Source organism: Acanthochromis polyacanthus, chromosome 1 (assembly GCF_021347895.1).
Source record: "Acanthochromis polyacanthus isolate Apoly-LR-REF ecotype Palm Island chromosome 1, KAUST_Apoly_ChrSc, whole genome shotgun sequence".
NCBI lineage: Eukaryota > Metazoa > Chordata > Actinopteri > Pomacentridae > Acanthochromis > Acanthochromis polyacanthus.
The window spans coordinates 54,788,420-54,811,366 of record NC_067113.1 but is presented as its reverse complement, the minus strand read 5'-3'; the positions used below and the strand labels follow the sequence as shown (position 1 = coordinate 54,811,366).

General features: G+C 40.7%; 1 protein-coding gene across 6 annotated transcripts in view; it reads left to right on the top strand.

Moving 5' to 3' along the window:
• The first annotated feature begins 5,745 nt into the window (after positions 1–5,745).
• anks1b (ankyrin repeat and sterile alpha motif domain containing 1B) overlaps positions 5,746–22,947 on the top strand; it is a 291,730-nt gene continuing 274,528 nt past the window's right edge. For 2 of the 6 annotated variants that reach the window (XM_051957203.1, XM_051957205.1), the window contains exon 1: positions 5,746–6,442. In XM_051957203.1, the coding sequence (XP_051813163.1) occupies positions 6,312–6,442 (131 nt within the window). In that variant the 5' untranslated portion in view covers positions 5,746–6,311. The remainder of the gene's footprint in view (positions 6,443–22,947) is intronic. The other 4 variants (XM_051957212.1, XM_051957207.1, XM_051957200.1 and 1 more) reach the window with 3 other exon arrangements.

The window sequence follows — 22,947 nt, the reverse complement described above, 5'->3', positions numbered from 1 at the left end:
CTCCGTCCTGCTGTTTACATGCTGCAGCTTAATGTTTCTGTGATGATGTCCACGTAACAGCGCAGCTCCGTTTATGTAAGCAGAGCATGTAGACGTTCATTCATACACTGTGAGACGGAGGAGGGTCTGCCTGCACCGTGCACAGCTGGATTGTGGGAAATCCAGGGAAATTGTGGTTGTGTCTTGGCTCAAAGTGCAGAATCTGCATCCAACAGTTTCAAGGTTTCATCCTTTGGTTTGATTTCTATGTTGCATTCTTGTACTGTCTTCATTTTAAATAGAGTCTTGGAAAACCTGAATCCTCATAGGAAAATTACAGCATTATAGATGAAAACAAGAATATCATGAAGCACCAGTCCTGAACCATTTTTATACACACGTGGACAAAATTGTTGGTACCCCTCAGTTAAAGAAGGAAAAACCCACAATTCTCACTGAAATCACTTGAAACTTACAAAAGTAACAATAAATAAAAATTTATTGAAAATTAAATAATCAAAAACAGCCATTACTTTTGAATTGTTGATTAACATAATTATTTAAAAAAACAAACTAATGAAACAGGCCTGGACAAAAATGATGGTACCTCTATAAAAGATTGAAAACTATTTGACCAGAGTGACATGATTAACTCAGGTGTGTCATTTAATTGACATCACAGGTGTTTCCAAACTCATAATCAGTCAGTCTGCCTATTAAAAGGGAGACAAGTAGTCACCCTGCTGTTTGGTGAAAAGGTGTGTACCACACTGAACATGGACAACAGAAAGCGAAGGAGAGAATTGTCCCAGGACATCCGAAAAAAAATTATAGACAAACATCTTAAAGGTAAAGGCTATAAGACCATCTCTAAACAGCTTGAAGTTCCTGTGACAACAGTGGCTCATATTATTCAGAAGTTCAAGACCCACGGGACAGTAGCCAACCTCCCTGGACGTGGCCGCAAGAGGAAAATTGATGACAAATTGAAGAGACGGATCGTTGGAATTGTATCCAAAGAGCCCAGAGCAACCTCCAAAGAAATTAAAGGTGAACTCCAAGGCCAAGGTACATCAGTGTCAGATCGCACCATTCGTCGTCGTTTGAGCCAAAGTGGACTTCATGGGAGACGACCAAGGAGGACACCACTGCTGAAAAAAACTCATAAAAAAGCCAGAGTGGAATTTGCAAAAATGCATGTTGACAAGCCACAAAGCTTCTGGGAGAATGTCCTTTGGACAGATGAGACCAAACTGGAGCTTTTTGGTAAGGCACATCAACTCTATGTTCATAGACTCAAAAACCAAGCATACGAAGAAAAGAACACTGTCCCTACGGTGAAACATGGAGGAGGCTCAGTAATGTTTTGGGGCTGCTTTGCTGCATCTGGCACAGGGTGTCTTGAAAGTGTGCAAGGTACGATGAAATCTGAAGACTATCAAGGCATTCTGGAGAGAAATGTGCTGCCTAGTGTCAGAAAGCTTGGTCTCAGTCGCAGGTCATGGGTCTTCCAACAGGACAACGATCCAAAACACACAGCCAAAAACACCCAAGAATGGCTGAGAGAAAAGCGTTGGACTATTCTAAAGTGGCCTTCTATGAGCCCAGATCTGAATCCCATTGAACATATGTGGAAGGAGCTGAAACATGCCATTTGGAGAAGACACCCATCAAACCTGAGACAACTGGAGCTGTTTGCTCATGAGGAGTGGGCCAAAATACCTGTTGACAGCTGCAGAACGCTCATTGACAAATACAGAAATCGTTTAATTGCAGTGATTGCCTCAAAAGGTTGTGCAACAAAATATTAAGTGATGGGTACCATCATTTTTGTCCAGCCCTATTTCATTAGTTTGTTTTTTTAAATAATTATGTTAATCAACAATTCAAAAGTGATGGCTGATTTTGATTATTTAATTTTCAATAAATTTTTATTTATTGTTACTTTTGTGAGTTTCAAGTGATTTCAGTGAGAATTGTGGGTTTTTCCTTCTTTAACTGAGGGGTACCAACAATTTTGTCCACGTGTGTAATAAATTAATCATTTGATTTATCAAGGGAAATGACCAAGGATTTGCTGCTTTCAGCTTCTCTCATTTGTTGTTTTTCTTGTTTTTTTAAATACCAGGGTGAAGTGAAGGTTTTGTGTTTTTATAACTGGTATCATATAGTATCATATATTCTGTTTATACTACAAAAAAAATCTCTAATTTTTTGTATTTTTTTATTTCAATTTGACAGATTTTTGTCTGTAACTATGAAACACAAAAATTTCAATAAAATCAGAAAAATAGATTGAGTTTACATGTCTAATAACACATAGAACAACATTAATAACTCATAAATGAAAATAAACTTTAAAAATTTCATTTTTTTTACATCAAAGACTGTCAACAAAAATTCACAGATTTATCAGGTTTTCATAACTGGGATAGTTAAACATAACAAATATTGTAAATATATTTCAAAAAATGTGGACATATTAATATTATAATTTCTCATAGGTTTCTTTGTTGAATGTCACATAGATGTTATGTAATATTGGCAGTTTCATTCAATTCTCTTTCATCCTTATTAACCATTAAAAAGGCAGAAAATAAACATTGTCTCATGCCAAAATTGAAACAGAAAAATTATTTTAATTGAGGAAAATTAGCATTATTGTTATTTTTCCGTATTTCATTTTATAAAAGTTTTTTGATCCCCCAAACACCTGAATATTTGTATTTTCTCGCATTTTTTCTCTGTCATTCTATCAACATGCCTCGAGGTAAATCACAGTCTGCTGGTCGGTGCATCAGTCTGATAAATAACTTAACAACGCTGGGATGGATTTCCATAAAAAATGGCACAGACATTTATGTTCCCCAGATGATGGATCATATGAACTTTGGTGATCCTCAGACTTTTTTTCTGGCAACACCATGACATCAAATGTCTTCAGATGTTTGGTTTAAAACACTTGCAGAACTGTATAACCCAAATATATAAAAACAGAGCAATTATAACATATATTTATTTAAATATCAATAATTACTAATAATTAAAAATAATAAAACTTGATGTAGTTGATTTCACATGGTTAAAGAGATTTGCATGTTAGCCTGATAGGGTGTCATGGGCTTTTTTTTTTTTTTTTAAAGCATCTTTTGGCATCTATACACTTAAAGATTAGTGGAATATATGATCCATAGCGTAATCAATACCGGTCACGGCTTTGACTCCCACCCTACCAGCTGATCCTGCAGGTGTAGGCTTGACCCACATCTCAACAGCATCATGTAACCAGCATGTAGGAGTGATGGTGCTACTTGACCACACCAACATCTGACACTGACATCATAAAGAGGTTATTTTTATGGGGAAAAAAAATTTATTTGCGCTCCTGATTTCACAAGTGACCTGATTTTGTATCAACCGGTGACCTGCATGACCTTAATCCAAAAACCACCACTGCTGGAGACAGGAGCATCAACAAAACACAACGCTGTGAATACATAAACAAGCCCATAATACAATTTAACATTAAAATTGGAAGTATTGTAGAGCTATCTCCAAAAATTACGTCTACTCCAAATTAAAGGCATGAAAATAACATGAAATAACTTCTTTTTTTTCTACTATTTTCCAGATTATTTGTTTTTTAATCAATAAAACTATCAAAAGGTTAAACAGAAATTAAATAATCATTGTTTTCAGCACTTCATCTGTTACATGCATACTTTGCATAGGTTTCCTCTCTTCATTCTGCTGGTGCAGGTCAGTAAAGCTCAAGTATCTGTTTCATTTTTCTTATTTTGAGCTCTCCGTAATTAATTAATCTAGAGAATCAGCATTAATTAGATAATCAAACTGATATTTAAGTGACTCTCTGTTAAATATTCTGTGTCAAGTGTGGGGATTAGCTACTAAATGTTCATTATGTTTCATAATTTTGTGACATTTTACAAACCAAAACACTAATTGATTGATTAATTAATGTGCTAAACACATACTGTATTACTCGTAACCCTTACGAGTGTTTCTGAGGATGAAAGACGTGGGACTCAGCAGCTGCAGCTTTTGCACTTGAAGGCAGCATTTTTCTCATAAATTCCAATTAAGCAGCAGAGTGGAGCCATCAGGCAGGTCCCAGCATGCACCGAGCGGCAGAGTGGGGGCGCAGTGGAGGTAGGAAGGGGTGGCCGGCTTGGGTGTCCGTTTCCCAGGCGGCCAGGGGGACACATCAGAGCCTCCTTCTCTCTGCATTCACACAAAGCCTGCTGTGACATGAACTGGGGAGGATATTTCAGGATCTCACCTGTTTTCCACTTCCATTAAGCTGCAGCGCCAATTGTGCAGGGAGTAACAGCAGCAGCACGGGGCACTAGTGCGCATGTGCGTGTGTGTGTGTTTGTGTCTGTGTGTGGTGGAATAAAGTTTGTGGTGTGAAAATGGCAACAACTGGAGCCACTGGTGACTTTTTAAAGATCCAAACAAAGGCATTGTTGGTGCTGTAGCATCGTCATCCACACCCAGACTGTACAGTAAGTCTGTCAGTCAAGTCAAACACAATAACAGCGGAAAGGAGTCGGCTGCGTCTACAAAATAAATGCTTAGAGCTGCACCAGGAAGATAATGTAAAAACCGTTTTGTCACACAAAGGCATCACATTTTGTCTGTTGCTTTGATTTCCAGAAAATATTTAATGACTGCTTATTGGTAAATAACAGCAGAAGCAAAGGTGCTTCTAATAAGGTGAGCAAAAACCTGAAGGCCATGAAAAAGGTCCTGTTTTTACTAATTTAATGGAAACTTTGCTTGGGAACAAATACTACTAATTTTACCTCACAAATTTAAATGTCGATTTAAATATTGTTACTGTCATTTATGATTTAAATGTATCAGACTAATTTGAATGTTAATAAAACTCTGCTGTTTTTAATGTGCTACTTAAAATATGGTGAAATGACTTTAACCAGTTAAATAAATTCATTTAAAAAAAAGAAGAAAAAGAAATGATTAGCTGGGGTCAGACAGTCATATTTTTGTTTTTTGACCAGGGTTTTTGGACAGCTTTAGAAAAACATGAAACAAAGAAAACTACAGACATATTTAAACTTGACTGGCCTGAACTATAACTTTAATATTTGCCATCATATCTTTCCGTATCTGCTTTAAACTTTGTGTGTTTTCCTCTCCAGCTGTGTTATATGTAATTGACGCTAATTAACACCAAATAGTTAGCCAGTTGTCTGCTAGCTAACGTTAGTACTAACAGCAGTACCTACTAGCTAACCGGCTACTACCTAACTTTTAGTACAGTCTAAGATTTTACCCAGTGGCCCAATGTCTTTAAATTTACAAGTACAAGTGCTAGATGAGTACGTTTGTAAATTATAGCTTGTAGCTAACTGACTTCAAATTGTATAATGTTTTATAAAAATTTAACTACTTTGGTAATATATATATATATATATATATATATATATATATATATATATATATATATATATATATATATATATATAGTCATTTGTACAGCAGTAGTCGTGTAGCTGGCTAGCAAACAGCTAGTAAGTTGCATTGCAAGCCATTTAGCTGGTAAAGGACTTACTGTCATTCGAATGGCAGTGTTCAACAGACAACTCAGACTGAACATAAAAAAATCCATATTTAGACAAGAGAGCAAAGAAACAAGACATAAAGATTCGAGGTTTTATTTTGGAAGCTGCAGCAGGAACTCCACTGTTTAACCCCAGCTAACTTGATCTCCGAGTCTCAGGCGACAGAGATAGGCACCGGCCAGTGCGGTAGGTTCGGCGGAGAGAGGTGCCGATCGGAGCGGGGCAGGAGAGCTTCATGTGGAGGCGGACAGAGTTACAGCTCCCGCCTGTTACCAGCAGGAGCTTCAGACTGGTCAGCATCCTCTATTCGGACTGAAAGGGACTTTGTGCTTTTCTTTTTTTTCAGTCGGGCTTTTACTCTTCACTTCACACTTACGTTCAGGGACTCGCCTTGGAGCTTCCCGGTTCCCCCGCTGCTCTTGTTTGCACTGAGGTTACACCGGGGAGCAACGCACGTCAGCGGGCTCATACTACCCGAGACTTACGGAGCCGTGCACGTGAATGGGCCGAGGTTATAAAGGCACCGGGGGAGCCGTGCACGTCAAACCTGTTCTGCAGCATCAATAACACCTATATCACCGCCGTGCAGCAGCAGCAGCATGCAGTGAGAGGAATCCTTCCAGATGCTTTCCCACAGCAGACACTGAAGAAAGGAGTCGTAGAGGAGGAGTGTATGGGAGATCTATTGGATTTTCACAACCCCGTCGTTGCAAACTTGTGTCCGGGATGGGGAAGGAGCAGGAGCTGCTGGAAGCCGCCCGGACCGGGAATGTCGCCCTGGTGGAGAAATTATTGAGTGGGAAGAAGGGAATTCTGGGGTCAGGCTCCGGCTCCATCCCTCTGCCCAGCCTACTGAGGTAAGCAGCCCGCATGAATCTGCTTCCCATGACCGCTACAGAGTCCCAGGAGCCCCTGGGGGTGCTGGAGGGATTCCTGAGGGGGGTTCCCATGCTGCAAAATTAAGCATAATTTAGCCTCATCTTTAGGTCACTGCACTAGAAATGAGCCAAGACAACCAATCTGAGGCTCTGTCTTCTCAGCTGCAGCATACAGACAGTGTAATGTATATTCAGACGGCAGCACACATCTTTCCATAAGGTATAAGGTTGCAACATGCTGCATGACACAGGAGAGGAGGAGAAAGGAAGTGTGTTATGCAAAGTCAAGAGAGTTGAGTGAGGCAAAGTGGAGGAGAAGTGCTGCAGGCTGATTGAGGTAAATACTGTAACCCAGACAGAATCTATCAATATGTGACAATACACAGGCCGGTTTTCTCTTGTGTCCTCCTCTACACCAGGATCTGAAAGAACAGACAGTACCTTCGTCTTCTGACAGCTGTCACAGTGTAGGGATGCTGAGAGTCCAGCCTTTCACTTGTTTCTCTGTGCGGCGAGAAGCTTTTTCCATAAAACCCTCAGAAGCACTAAAGCGTGAATTTTTAATCACCGTCCTTGTGGATTGACGTTAGCTGAACTGATCATCTCGTGGTGTGTTTGTATACTGCACTGTGTCTTTTCACATGACGCTGGGGAGGCCTGACAGGCAGGATGTCAGAGTTGGCTGTGAAGCTGCTCCGGCTTTTCACGTGCTTTGCTTGTCAGGAGGCAAACAGTAAACAAAGACTGGATTTCCTGATGAGGTGATTGGCTGCTTCTTCACTTGCAACATCATTTCTGGTTTCTGGAAAGATGAAATGCTGCTAATGGGGTTAACAGGTGGCTCCAGACCTCACCTTATAGCCTTGAACTCGTGAAAATATCAAGTTAATTCCCCATTTTCCAGTGTCTAGTGATGTGATCGCATGCCGCTGTTTGTGAAATGAGATCAACATAAATGTTATGTGAAGGACAAAATCTTAAAAAGCCTTCCATCTGGCTGTGAGAACAACTGCTGAGGTTATTATGATCCTCCTCCCGCCCCTGCAGCCTCTCCCTCTTTCTGCTGGGGCTGAGGCTGAGCCAGGTGATTAGTAGATCAAAGGCGGGGGTGTCTGGGAGGAGTACCGCCTCGGGCTCTCGAGCAGAGCATCTCACGACCGGGCTGAGGTCGCATGCTGGCAGGGAGAATGCCAACCACTCTACTAAGGGCCTCAGGACTCCTGCCGAGGCCTTAAAGGGCAAGAGCCGAACTTGCTTAAAGCAGAGACGGCTTCATTTAAACACGGTTTCATTCATTGGTTGCAGGAGAGGGTGCAGTTTCTGATGAGTAGCTTCTCTCAGAAAGCAACAGGAGACTGCAGCGTTTTGAAGAATTCCTTCCACCTGTAAGAGCAGCTGAGGAAGCAGAGAAGATGAATGCTGTCTGTGTGCCACATTTGGGGATAGTTTTCTTTGTCTGAATAGAGAAAAAGTGAAGTAGTTAAGAGTTTTCTAAGCTGTGTGCAACAAGTGGCCAAGAACATGTGGTGCGATTTCTTTTTTCCCTTGTGGGTCACCACAGTTCATGACATGCACGGTTTGACATGCTGTAATTTAGTTGTGCCCGTGTGTTTCTGTTCTTCCTTTTCTGAACACTAATTTCCTCTCTGAGATAATGCAGTTATAGTTGTAGATCAGGCTTAGCCGCTAGGTGAGAAGTAATTATTAACTCCGCTTGTTTGGTGGTGTACTTTTGTTGCTTCCTACATATTTTTTATGCAGTGTGGGTGTTGTGTTAAAGCTTTATCTTGGCTCCATACTACATATTGACCATTTACAGTACATGCTTTATGATAGTCGTCACAATGATGCTGTTTTTTTTTATTGGATTTGGATTTCACTTAGAAATATCCATATTTTTTGAAAGAAAAGCATTTTTTTTCAATGAATATAACATTAAATTATTAAAAAATGCAATCTAGATATTGTTAATGTGGTAAATGACTATTCTAGCTGGAAATGGCTGATTTTTAATGGAATATCTCCATAGGGGTACAGAGGAACATTTCCAGCAACCATCACTCCTGTGTTCTAATGCTACATTGTGTTAGCTAATGGTGTTGAAAGGCTCATTGATGATTAGAAAACCCTTATGCAGTTATGTTAGCACATGAATAAAAGTTTGAGTTTTCACGGAAAACATGAAATTGCCTGGGTGACCCCAAACTCGTAAACAGTAGTATATATATATATATCAAAAATTGTTGGATGTTTTGGCATTAAAGCTACCACTGAAGTTCAGGGTCCCCAGAGGATGGATTCTGCTGCAACATCATCAGGTTAAAATGCGTCAAGTTCATGCAGGACTAACACAGTTCTTATTAGTCTCAGCTATATTTTGTGTTTTATAGTAGTCGCAAATATTAACATGGTAAACTATACATCAGATGGAGCCGCTACAATCTGTTTCCATCTGCGTTTTGTCTTCCCTTTGACTACCGAGGTGAACTGAAGTGTGATGTTCACTGCTGGTAAATGTAGCCACCCAAGTTGAAATTTTACATCTCCACATTTTACTAGTGCAATTAAAAAGCACAAGTATACGAGAAAATGCGCTGACAGAATGTGTTTTGCAGTACATTTAGCAAAAAAACTGAGAAACAGACGAATATCAGCATCCCAAAATTAAAAACTGAATACATATGCGATGAACAAATATCTACATAGTCCAACATTTGAGTCTCTAAACACTCGTAGTCGTGTTTAATGCAATTCATTTTCGAAATATGTGATTTTCTTTAGCTTGAAGGTGCATTAGTAACCTTGGAGACCAGCTCTACACGAAGTGCTAATTTTGTGGCACTTTCAGACACATCTCATGGCCTTCAAGGATGGCGGTTACTCAGTTGTCATGGAGATGGTTCAGTTGTTACCACATGTGTTGGTGTATACAAGAAAAGCAAAGTTAAAAGTGAAGTGTTAGTATGCATACAGATTGAAAAACTGAAATTAGTTTGTCCGCTGGTGTTTGCTTATCCCTCACACTATGAATCTGTGTTGATTGTACACTGAACTAAAAAAAATGTTATGAGCGGTATCTCATCTCCCACTTGACCAACATGTATACACTGCTGCCTATTGTGTTTACTTTACGAATTAGAAATTAAATTTATGGAAGGGCAGTGATCATTTACAACTCCCTGAATTAATGTGGAGCTTTCTGAGGAGATTATGAAGTGACTCCAAGTTTCACTGAAGGAGTGTTGGTGGAAAAGCATTGTTCACGTCAGCGTAGCATGAGAAACAGAGCGCAGTAGCTTTGGCTATGTGGGAACCCAAAAAAGAGAAAGAAACACAATAGACTTGGAGGGTGAAGTTGAGGTCAGTCAGGTGTGTTCTGGGTGGAAATATGAGTGTGGAGTATTGTCAGTGAGTTTCGTCCACTGTGTCACACATACTTCGCTTTTATTGGGTCAAGACAATAGCCCCATGAGGAGATGCCTGCAAAGCACTGGGTGGGCTACACACTCCTGCACATCTGTCCATCTGGTTGGAGGCATGTGTGTGTTAACGTGTGTGTGAGCGGCCGTGTGACACGCCTCCTAATTGAGAGCTGTTTGTACTTTTAGCAGATGAGTGAGTCAGCGGCCAGGTCACAGCGGAGGAGGGTTGGCGTTATGGGAATAATCTCCGGGAATCAATGCATAGTTTCCCATCTTAAGGCCTCTGAGCCATTCATAGCATTCCTAAGTCATGAGGTTCCTCTTTTTGCTGAAAGAATCGCGCTAAACGGCCAACGTGAACGTAGACACACACACACACACACACACACACACACACACACACACACACACACACACACACACACACACACACACACACACACACACACACACACACACACACACACACACTTACACTTACTGTTTAAACACACATTAAGTGCAGGATGTAGAGAAGACAATCCTCTGCTGCAGTTTTGTGGCGTGAGGCATGAACACACACACACACACACACACACACACACACACACATACACACACACACACACACACACACACACACACACACACACACACACACACACACACACACACACACACACACACACACACACACACACACACACACAGTGGAAAATCAATACTGTATGATCTCACTGCTGTTTAATGGGTCATATTCTCTTGTAGATGACCCCGTATTGTAAATGGTGACTTTGTGTCTGTGCTGGGAAGGAAAAATAAATCCTAAACACACTCCCTAAAGCACTTATCAGCTGGTTGGATGTGTGGGGATAATTAGTTTACACAATATTACATAATTTATGGAGGGCCTGTAGTGTTTGTACGTCAGGGCATTTCATTGCTGCTTTGCATTTATGCTGCTCCCTGTGATTTTAACCTCCTTCTCTTCTGATATCACCATCTGTTATCGACTTATACACAATTCTGATCACACCGGTGCTAGGAGTTTCCCCAGTTTAAAGTCTGCGTTCGCTCTGTGTGGACTTCAGCCGTGTTAATTTGTGTAGCTATGTAAGGTCAGCTGTGATTGTGAATGCAACTTATTAAAAAAAACACACACATACAAAAAAAAAGCTGACTGCATTTATGGATTGGACATGTCTGGATGATAGCTGATCTGCTTAATCAGGTCAGTACTGGCCAGCGCTGACACCAATCCTGTGGATCAAATCGGTGCATCTGTAATGTTAACAAATCTGCCTCCTCTGATCTACTGTAGTGTTTTTTATCAGCTGTGGAATCCCCCACATATCACATCCTCACTTTATTCTAATGGCATATTTATTCCTCCGCTAAATTAATTTATTCCAATTAGGTCTTTACTGTATGTACAAACTGAGATTGTGCTTTAAATGAAGCAGAGGGAAGCGTTTTGTTCTTTTATGGAAAAAGGGGGAGAACCTCTCTGCTGGTGCTACCACTGTAGCTCTCACATAGTTGCGACAAATTTAGTCAAGTCAGGTCAAGTCTCTGTTATTTATATAGTACATTTAAAACAACAGACGTTGAGCCCAAGTGCTTTCCAATAGAAAGGGCACTTTGGGCTGAATGATATTCTGGGTAATACACATGCAAAGAGATCGAGGGAAAGTCGGTAGAGCAAAATAATGTGATTTCAACACGGTGCTGCTACGTTAGATATAGTTAAAAAAAACGCACTTTACAGCAGCTGTTTGTTAAATTAGGAAACAAATGCACCATTTTTGATTGGAAGAATATTATAACACTGTTTTAAAGCAAGGAAGATGCTATACTGGGCTTTGCAAAAGTTCTGTTACACTGGGTTTCGTGATCTTTAGAGACGTTTACATGTCGGAGTGAAAAATTCCATTAAATAAACTGAAAGTTCTACCTTATAGGCAGGTGTCCTTAATACAATTTTTTTTCTCCGGTGAAGTTGTATCAAGATGGAAGTCAGAAGAGTTGAGATATCTGCTCTCCTTTGTGCTGAACATCAGCCGGATGACCGTCCACAGAGTCGCGGAGAGGCTAAAGAATGGTGAAGATCTTTCAGGTCTTCACCATTCTTGAAAGATCACTGAAAGATCTTCACCATTCTTGAGCCTCTCCGCGACTCTGTGGACGGTCATCCGGCTGATGTTCAGCTGCTTGGCTCTGTCAGACTTGTTGTGGCCGGCATGAAGGAGAGCAGATATCTCAACTCTTTTGACTTCCATCTTGATACAACTTCACCGGAGAAAAAAATTGTATTAAGGACACCTGCCTATAAGGTGGAACTTTCAGTTTATTTAATGGAATTATTCACTCCGACATGTAAACGTCTCTAAAGATCATGAAACCGTGTAACAGAACTTTTGCAAAGCCCGGTATTTCTGTGCTTTGTGCATGGATTATTTCTGCAGTTTTTCTTCTTCAGTCTAATGTATCAGTACATAATTATGCTTCATGCTCATATTCAGTTGAGTGTATGAAAGTCCTGCTCACTGCACCGTTCACTGGATAAAGTGTCTGAATGTGTATTTTTCCTTTAAGCAGCTTTGCACACGGACTGATATTAACAGCAAAGATGAATCTGTGATGACAGTCTGTCATCGTACACATTATTCTGTGTGCGGCGTCTGGTAGGAGAAATGAGGATAAATGTGCTGCGTGTGACATCATGCTGACTGTGATGGAGTGATGCTGATTGAAAGCCGATACACACAAAGAGAATGAGTCATGACTCGGCAGATGGCGGCTGATCCCTCTTCACTCTCCCTCTCGCTCAGTATCGTTCTGGGGAAAGCCCGTCTTGTTTTTTTTCTTTTCTTTTGCCTGTTTGTGTGGCTAGGTGTGTTTATCTCCCTCCTCCTTTGCAAACAAGCAACCTTTAAGTGGAGAGAAGTGACTCCCAGAGAGCACACACACACACACAAACTCACACACACACACCTACTTCAGTATTCCTGTACTGACTCTGTTTTAATTGGCATCCTCACAGGCGGTCTCCCTGGTGTTTATTTTCTGATTTCTTCTCCTGCTTGTGTTGGACTCTTTGAGCAGCTCTTTGTAGCTCGCAGCATGGGTCTGTGTGTGTCTGTGAATGTGTGTTGTGGTGGTTTCCATGTTGTCCAATGAGGACGAACGGCGAGAAACAAAACCCGCAGATATCCGTTTATTTTTCTCAAGTAGTTTCACGGCCGCAACACTTTAGCTCTCCGTTTCAGGAAATGGCAAATCAGACGACCAAAACCAAAAGTCTGGCAAGTGGCTTCTTTCTGTGTGTGTGTGTGTGTGTGTGTGTGTCTTTTTTGCAAGTCGAAGTGTGTGACATAACCGCAGTCCTTGCATAACCACTGCTAGCGTCCACAGTGGAGAGCAGTCAGGGTGAGAACTGATGTGGTGCAGGAAACCTAACGTGGGTCAGAGGTTAACTCTGGGGAATGCAAGTCAAATTAAGGACTGAATTAAGAAGGACACACAGATACGCACAACGTGGGAGTGTCTGTGTGTCACCAGTTATTGTGCATGTGGGATTTAGTCTAAAAGTTCAAAAGATACGGGTACATTCTATCCTGTTTTGTGCAGAATTGAACCCTCAACAGACATATGAGTCGATATTACGATGAATCAGTTCATTGATGAGTGAGTTGAGAGAAAATCAGAAAGCTTTTAATTCTGATGCATTTGGAATTTTTGTAGATTTTGGACTGTTTGTTGGAAACATCAACATTCTACATATGTTACCTATTGGCTCTGTGAGTATACTGGGCATTTCTGGACTATTTCTGTATGATTTCTGCACGAAAACATCAATTTATTGAGTGGAAAATTATGTTTGAAGTAATCGTTGATAATCCTGCTTTAAAAAGCACTTTTGTTCTCCAAAATAATGTGTAATCTAAATACGATGATTGTGCTTTACTGCTGTTTGTATGGAACACATAAATTTAAACAAACAAAAAAATCAGCAGAAACCTCAGTAAACTTATGACTTACTTACTAGCTTGTCTGTGTTCCCAAGGTCAAAAATGCTCAGGCTCAAACAAACAAGTCTATCTTGTCGACGTGACGCTTAAAGGTCTGAAAGAAAATAAAACGTTGAAAGAGTAACTGAACACCAGACTGAAAATCTGTGTTTTCACATCACAGCTTCAGGTATGTTTCACCTCTGACCACACCCAACACCACCCATGAGTCCGGCTGGGTGCGGTGAGATGAGAGCTTTTTTGAACTGGTAACCACATCCGACAGCGATGTCCAAGGTTCCTGGAGTAAAGAAAAACATCTTTGAGGGTTCTGTCTAACATATATCTTGATATAATAACCACATCCCAGATATTGATTATTTTATCAGGCTAATGATGGCATTAAAGGTGCTTTTTACTTGCATGTCATTTTCTTACGCATTCAAAAGTTTCCTTCTGCAAGAAGAAACTTATATTTTACAGTAAAGCTGCACAATTATGGCCAAAATGATAATGACAATTGTTTTGATTACAAATATGTGTTTTTTGGTTGTTTTCACATCCATGTGATGCTACAGTCCTGCTAATGTACAAGTGTTTGCATCAAAATAAGCCTCTTCTTCTCCTAAATTCGAGGCATCTGCTAATCGATAGACACTACAGTTTACCAACGTTCCATAAATGCCCCACACGCAGGATGCGGTGGTTGCTAGCGAGGCAGCTGTGCACAGAAAAGCTTCTAGTCCTCAGTTACTGAAGCACAGCACTTCAAATTGATGTGCGGCCAAAAATTCTTTGAAATAGGAAGTTGTTTTGTCAGATTTACCCAATTTAAAACAATTGTTTTTATCATTATTGGATCTTTTCTGTGTGCAGAGTGAAAATAGCAGTTGATCATGTTGTGACTATTATATAGCTCTGATTACACTGGGTAACAAAAAAATTTTTTTGAAAAATTGTCTAGAGTTTTTTAACTGATTTAGGAGGATTAAGTAGCGCTTAATCCGAAAATGACATCCGTTTTACTCTATCAGGTCAGGTTTTGAAGCTATACAGATTGGTTGAAAATCTAATTTTTTGCCCAAATCAAATACACCTCTGTGGAATTAACGGCTGAGTTATGCCAATACTTCTTATCTAAGAATGCTTTATTATTACAAAATACACATTTGAGTGAGGGCTGCACAGCGGCGTAGTGGTTAGCACTTTCGCCTTGCAGCGAGAAGATCCCTGGTTTGAATCCCGGGGTGGGCCTGGGATCTTTCTGCATGGAGTTTGCATGTTCTCCCTGAGCATGCGTGGGTTTTCTCTGGGCACTCCGGCTTCCTCCTGCAGTCCAAAAATATGCTGAGGTTCATTGATCACTCTAAATCAGGGGTGTCAAACTCAGTTCCTGGAGGGCCACTATCCTGCATGTTTTAGATGTTTCCCTCTTCCAACACACCTGATTCAAATGATCAGCTTATCATCAAGCTCAGCAGAAGCCTGACAACGAGCCTGATCATTTGAATCAGCTGTGTTGGAGGAGGGAAACATCTTAAACATGCAGGATAGTGGCCCTCCAGGAACGGATCTTGACACCCCTGCTCTAAATTGTCCGTAGGTGTGAGTGTGATTGTTTGTCTGTATATGTAGCCCTGTGACAGACTGGCGACCTGTCCAGGTTGTTCCCTGTCTGCGCTCAAGTCAGCTGGGATAGACTCCAGCACCCCCCGCGACCCTAATGAGGATAAAGCGGTGTATAGAGGATGGATGGATGGACGGACATTTGAGGGATCACTTACTGCTATCAATGAACAGTCTCCAATCTGTGGGGTCGTACTTTGGCACCCCTAGCTTGTGCAGGAGACCCGCAATGTTTGAACAATGCACCAAATCATTCTCCTCAGAGAAAAAACAGAGGTATTCCTGGTGTCTGTAAAATGTTATGCGAGTACTGTCTGCAAGAAGGTTCTTTTCCTTCAGTCGGGAAGCCAAAAGCTTAGATCACGAACTAGATCATTTAGCTCTATTTGTGTGAAAGGATGTGGAGCATCATCATCAAGAAACACCTGATCCTCTTGATCTTCATGGTCACTAGAGGAATCTCCCTCACTAATATCTGGAAGCTCTCCAAAGACAGGTACTGGGATTTCATCACAGTGAGCTACAGGATGACGTGCTGATTGAAGATCAGGATATGTAAGGCTGCCCCTGTTCTTTCTGTTAATCCCAGTTACATCTACAGCACAGAAGAAGCAGTCAGTGACATGGTTTGCTGGTTCTCTCCAAACCATGGGAACTCCAAACTTTAGACAACTCTTCTTGCCCTTTGTCCATTGATGCAGATACTCAGTACATGCTTTGCGCACCATATGTGGGGCCCAGGCTTTATCCTGGTCACCAAGCTTTATACCAAAATAGGCATTATAGGCACGCTTTATGAAGCTTATAACAGAGTTCCTGTTAGATGCCAATGTGTATTCACCACAGATGTAGCAGAATACATCAGGTTGATTTTTGCAAGCTCTTCTGCGAGAAGCCATGGTATTCACCTATGTGCAAAGAATAAAAATAAGTAATTTACTGAAGATATTTCAAGAAACAAAAACTGGGTATCATCCAAAACAATATACGATAGAGATATACACCAAAAATATAGTGATTGTAAGTTGTAGATGCGTAAACAATAAAGCAATCATACGCATATATATAAAGAAAAGGTGAAAAACAACAAATGGTCATAGTTAAAAAAGTTGACCTGATAGAGCAAAACTAATGTTATATTTGAATTCTGCACCCCAAAATTATCTTAAAACAGCTTTAAAACCTCAGACAATTTTTTTGTTGTTGACCAGTGTTATTATTTGATTAATTGCACAGCTCTAGTTTATAATTCCTGAGCCCGGGATCTTTCTGCATGGAGTTTGCATGTTCTTTCTGTGCATGCGTGGGTTTTCTCCGGGTACTCCGGCTTCCTCCCACAGTCCAAAAATATGCTGAGGTTAATTGATTACTCTAAATTGCCTGAAGGTGTGAATGTGATTGTCTGTCTGTATATGTAGCCCTGGGACAGACTGGTGACCTGTCCAGGGTGTCCCCTGCTTTCGCTCAAGTCAGCTGGGATAGGCTCCAGCACCCCCCGCGACCCTAATGAGGATAAAGCGGTGTATAGAGGATGGATGGATGGATAGTTTATAGTTAAGAAGTGACTAGCTTAGGTAATGCTTATACCAATAAAAACTGTGGAAGAATAACAGAAACTTCTGATAGTTAAAAATGTGTTTACGCTACAGGCAGTATTTTTAAATGTTATTTTCTGCTACTTCTTTGATGATTATCTTCGGAAAGAATCAGATTTCTACATGATGTTTAAAGCCTGAAAACATCCTGAAACCTGGAAGCTATTTTCTATAAATGGGAGGACTCCTTTTTCCTGAAGTTTGGGTTCAACAGTGGCGTCAGTGCATTGAGGTTGTCTGGAGCCAGACTGATCGAAGAGGGGATGGAGGTGTGAAAGTGTACGTATGTCGGTGTGTATTTAAGTGTGTGAGAGAGAGAGTGTGTGTGTGTGTGTGTGTGTATGTGTGTGTGTGTGTGTGTGTGCGTGTTTGTGTGTGTGATCAAACTCAGAAGCTTCTTACAACTCCATTAGGGTCCGGGCCAAGCTCTGCTACAGCGTCCTGCCAAGAAACTGAGACCTCCACACTAGCCAAGACACACACCTACACACACACACACACACCTACACACACACACACACACACACACACACACCTACACACACACACACACACACACACACACACACACACACACACACACACACACACACACACACACACACACACACTGCATCTCTCTTTCCTGCTCTTTAAGCCTCTGCCTCTCTTTGTTCCTCCTTCAATCTAAATCTTTGGTATTTGTCTGAGTCACAAATCTCTTTTTCTTTCCCTCTCTGCCTCCCTCCCTCCATCTGGTGCCCCGGATTCTCTGTCAATATCTCCCTGGCTTCCTCTCCATCACTCACTTCACTCCACAATCTCTCTCCTCCCTCCACTCCTCTCCAGAGACGAGTGATCAGGCCTCCCTACTGTTGCTCTTTATGGTGTCCTCCTCCCTCTGCTCCCTACCTTCCACTATCTTATCAGAAACTCCTCTCCCCCCTCCTCTCTCTGTCTCTCTCCGTCTCCCTCTCTCTCTCACTCGCGTCTCACACCACACTACATCTGTTATCACTATGTGGGAGCATCTTTTACCCATAATGCCTCTCGGTGCACCATCGGTGTTGGTTGACGGCGGCAAATGGGGAATTTGGGGGATTCGCGAGCTCTTCTCAGAGCTGGCTGCCTCTACAAGCTCAACCTGAGATTTATTAGTGTTGTCCAGGTCATGTTTTCTGTTAGAGGAGGAATGTAGCATTGTGACAGCTCAGGAGACGCTGTTATAAAGTGGTAAAGGAAAATGTGTCAAAGCTAGATGATGACTGCTGAATGGAAGCAATCACAAATATTGAGACATAAAAAAGCAAATTGTCAATGCAGTGTGTAGTTTATTTAGATCTGTTAGGATGTTAAGATCTGCTAAGATGTGTTCAGATTGCAGCTGTTTCTACTTGAACTTGATCTTGACGCTTGCTGACTCCAATTCAGTTCTCAAGTGTGCAACAACATGAACGAAAAACAAGATGAGACGGCTGGAAAAAGTAACAGAAAGAGGTTCCTGAGCAGCTCTGTGATCAATCAGTCTGAGCTGCCACACAAACACACACAGCCTTTTCACACACATGTCAGCCAGTTGGTGCATGTTGCTAGGTAGCTAAAGCTAATGTAGGTACATTTGGTAGACTGGATGTTTGTGGCAAATCATCACAGACGTGCAAAAAAAATGTAGACTGCAGAGAAAAGATTAGGGTTCAACATTAGGGATACTGGTTTTCCAGGGGTGATGCCGATTATTGGTGGTCAAGAAAAGCCGATATTTGGGACCGATAAACATTAAATGTTATATTTTAACAACATGTGATGACAGATAACTTGTCATGAATAAATAGACTTCTTCATTAGTAAGGGTGGCTACAACTGAATGTGTAAAATAGAAATAGGAGTGATTAAATTATAACACCCTCATATATTTATGCTGGATGGACTGAGATTAATCACTTTGCCTCCTACAGTTACTTATGCTGTTCTTTTGTTCTGGTCTTCTTAATCTTTTGCTGTTCTATCACGTTTACTGTCCACCAATGTCCGTATCTTAAAGCAGTTTTAATTATTGTTATCCAGATTCTGTTTCAGGGTGATTTGTGGCTGCTTTCTAACTTGACCATTAGCTGTTAGCATAGCCTTAACCACCATGAGAGAAGCTAATTTTCAGGTATGAGGCAACGGCTTGTGTTTTTTGTTCAGTTTTTGCAGTTTCTGCTTGAGAGACATTCCTGAGACCACAGAGTGATGACAGAGAGAGAAAGAGGAGGCTGCATCACACTTGAAGTAGTGCATTTAACTGATTAACTATCTATCACCAATTAACCAGTGTAGATAATTGGTCAAATGCCAAATATTGGCCACAATAATTGGTATAATTGGTCTATCCCTAGAGAAGATAAATATAGTCTTTGTATAGAAGTCGATGAGAAAATGACTCAACTTCTCACTTGATCTGTTCCCTCAAAAAACATTTTCCTATTGAGTTTATGTTCTCAGTCACTAGTTTCAAGTTTCCTTTAATATAGCATAATGTTTATTCTGTTAATTTTGGTCCTATTTAGACTAAAATGGACAATAAAGCAGGGTTTGTCTATTAATGTATAAATCAAGGTGGGCCTACCTTGTAGTTTACAGGTTGCTACTGTATTGTTGTGTGTAATGTCTGAGATCTCAGTTAGATCTAAATGTAAAAGTCAAGGCTTGAGAAAGTTACTCCACAAACCAACAGGTTTTAAATACAGTCTATGTTCCAGAAGTGACATTTACATGAATTAACTGGGGGATAAGTTTGCTGTGTGTTTATCTAAGCACACCATGAATTTGCTAGTGATGCACAGATGCTGCGTATACTGTAGATATTTAGTAAATTAAGCCAAGATAGTCTTCTCATCTTATTTTTCATAAGTACTTCCATGATTTTGACACTGCGAGAACCTAAAATAGTACAGCTCTCCACCAACTTTGTTGTGCTGAGTTGGCAAATAAACAGTATGGTGACCAGATTTGGCAAGACAGACTTGGACTAATACTGGCAGAGATTTAGTTTTTGGTAGCAGTACTTGGGCCAACTGTGGGCTGGAGTCAACACTTGGAGATTTGGTACATTATTAATAACAAATCTGGTATAAATCTGGCAGCAAGAAGCGCTAGATTTAGGCTGTTCGGCACATAATTTGAGGATATCTGCCTAAATTGCGACTCTGATTTTTCCCACATACTTGATATAAAAGAAAGTAGATGTGTGTATAACACGGACATATAGTTGAGTTTGCAATGCGAAATATGGAAAAAGTAGATTTAAGAGGCCTTCTTGTGTATTTTTAGCCCCCCAACCTCCAGAATCGACAAGGATAAGTACATCTGACAAACATTTGATCATGTAAACTGTTAGTTTAAGGTGGCATTGATGGTATATCAGTAAAGAAAGTGCTTTAAGGTCATTTCTGTGTCAATTAAAAACCACGTAATGCAGATAGACATGTAGTATTTCATTCAAACTGAATGTTTCTTGAGCGTTTTGACATAACAATGCGTAATGAATGATGTAATTCATGCTTGCAGTGTGCCAAATCCATTACCAGGCGAGTGCTGCTGAGATTTTCTTGTTAATTTAATTGTCTCATGACTTTCCCCCTCTACATAAGTGCACTGGTCCTGTTCTGGACATGTTGTGTTTGGCGAAACATGTTGACACTGAGTGGAGGAGACACGGAGGCAACATGCAGGCCGCGGAGGGAGGGCGAGGTGTGACGTCCATCCTGTCACAGTAATCTACAAGTTTGTGACCCCACATAACACTGCAAGTGTTGTGGAGACACGCGCACACATTCCACTCAGCTCGCCGCTCTCTGATAGATGGCAGTGTTTAATGAAGCGCTGCTTTTGAAGTAGATAAGATGTGTAGAGAAGAGGGCTAGAAATGCTAATGTCATTATGTGCTCAGGGCAAGGGCTACGCTGGAGGGCACTGGAGGGAACTTATGCATGAAAGTGTGTGCTCTGTGAGTTTGGACTACTTTAATGTCCAATTCTTATATATGTTTTTAAAAATGGAACTCACAAGACGGCGTTTGGTGCCCGGTCAGTGCCTTTGAGTTTGACCATTTTCATACCAAAACACTTTCAGCTAGAATCTTCTTTCTGTCATTTAGGCCATAAAACAGAATAACAGACTACTAGAACTTCTTTTTTTAAACTATTCCTTAGATAATGAGGCAGGTTGCAGACAGTTGACCATATTATCCAAACCACTTTTCTGGAAGTAAATCCACAGGCACTCTGTAAACATCCATTAGATTTGGCAGTGCTGCTACTAGGTTTATTTTTAACCTCCTCTACTTTTTGTATATGTCTCCTCTTGTCTAAATAGACCCAGAAACTTCAGAACCTTGCGAATTAGACTCAGTAACAAAATGCTTCTTTGGACATTCCTGTCCGTGGTTGCATTGCAAGTGAATAACTGAAAATTAGGTCAATTAGGCAGATAAGAAATTACAAGCAGCGGCTTTGTTTAAGACCCTACTTTTCCATGTTTTTCACTTTGGGCTCCCTAGACTCAATTAAGTGAAACCCTTATACTACTGCATACAGTAATTTGACATTTTGGGCCAGTTTTTTCCAGCCCTTTTTTGCAAGCAGCATCTTCTTTGTATTGGATCTCTGGTGTGTGTGTGCAGTTCAGTTTAACCGTCTGAACCCCAAACAGTTTCCAGCATTTTTCTGTTTCTGTCATGTTTTTGCTGACTGTGGACTCATTCTTTTTTACTGCAATATAAATTCCTGCACCTCTATGAAAACAGCACGGCCATGGCTAGTGGTAAGGAGAACGCATGCATCTCTTTTGTGCAGCATAATAGTATTATAATACCCTAAATCATAAAATAAGCCTGCAGTTTAGCCCACTTTAGGCGATAATACCCTGAATTTCTGGTATCTGACTTTTGGTCACAGCGGAGTCAATCATCTCTTCTCAGCCAAGGAGCACAGAACTTTTGCTGTTCACAGAATAAGGTTACTTTAAATGATTTGTATGTGGCACTTTTTTAAGATATCTCATAGAATAAAGTATTTTTTGATGACATATCCTAAGTTTAACTTGGATGTGGTTGTTTTTGAACATTAGTGCAAAGATAGAAAATCTAACAATTCTTCTCTGGCCCTGATAAATATAGTTTACACTAATTAAAAAATGCCTTTCTGTTTTGGGGTTAAGAGGGTTAAGTTTATTTTTCTTCTGTTTAATTTGAATGCATTTTACTAGTTGTATTTACAGTCATATTTGCTACATGGGTAATTATTATGTGTTCACTCAGGTTCATCTTAAATAACAGACAATATTGTGCTGTGGTGGCAATTTTGAAAAGGCTCGTTTCTTTTTGAGCGTGACAAGAACAAGATGAACTTGACTGACCTGCACAGAGCATTGACCTCAGCCCCATCCAGAAACTCTGGGATGAACTGGAAGCCGACTGTGAGCCAGGTTTTATCGCTCCAACATCAGTGGCCGTCTTCTCTAATGCTCTTCTGGCTGAACAGGAACAAATCGCTGCAGACAGGTTCTAGAAATCCTGCAGGAAAGCTTCCTTACTGCTGCTGAATATCATTCAGGTGTAATTCCTGACTATCCACATACTTGTGTCCATGTAGCATATACAGGCCTTTTTTTCCTTTCCTTTCCTGCCACGACAAATAGACCTTAAAGAGACATGAATGCATCTCATGAATACACTAAAACAGACACATGAAATACAAATATGAAATGACGTGGAGAGAAAGAGAGGCAGAGTGAAACAGAGACTGTTAACGGGGAGTAATTTCCACAGTACTGCAAACACTTTGCCACATTCATTGATGAAAAAGATCCAGAAAGTCTTTCATCTGTAGTCT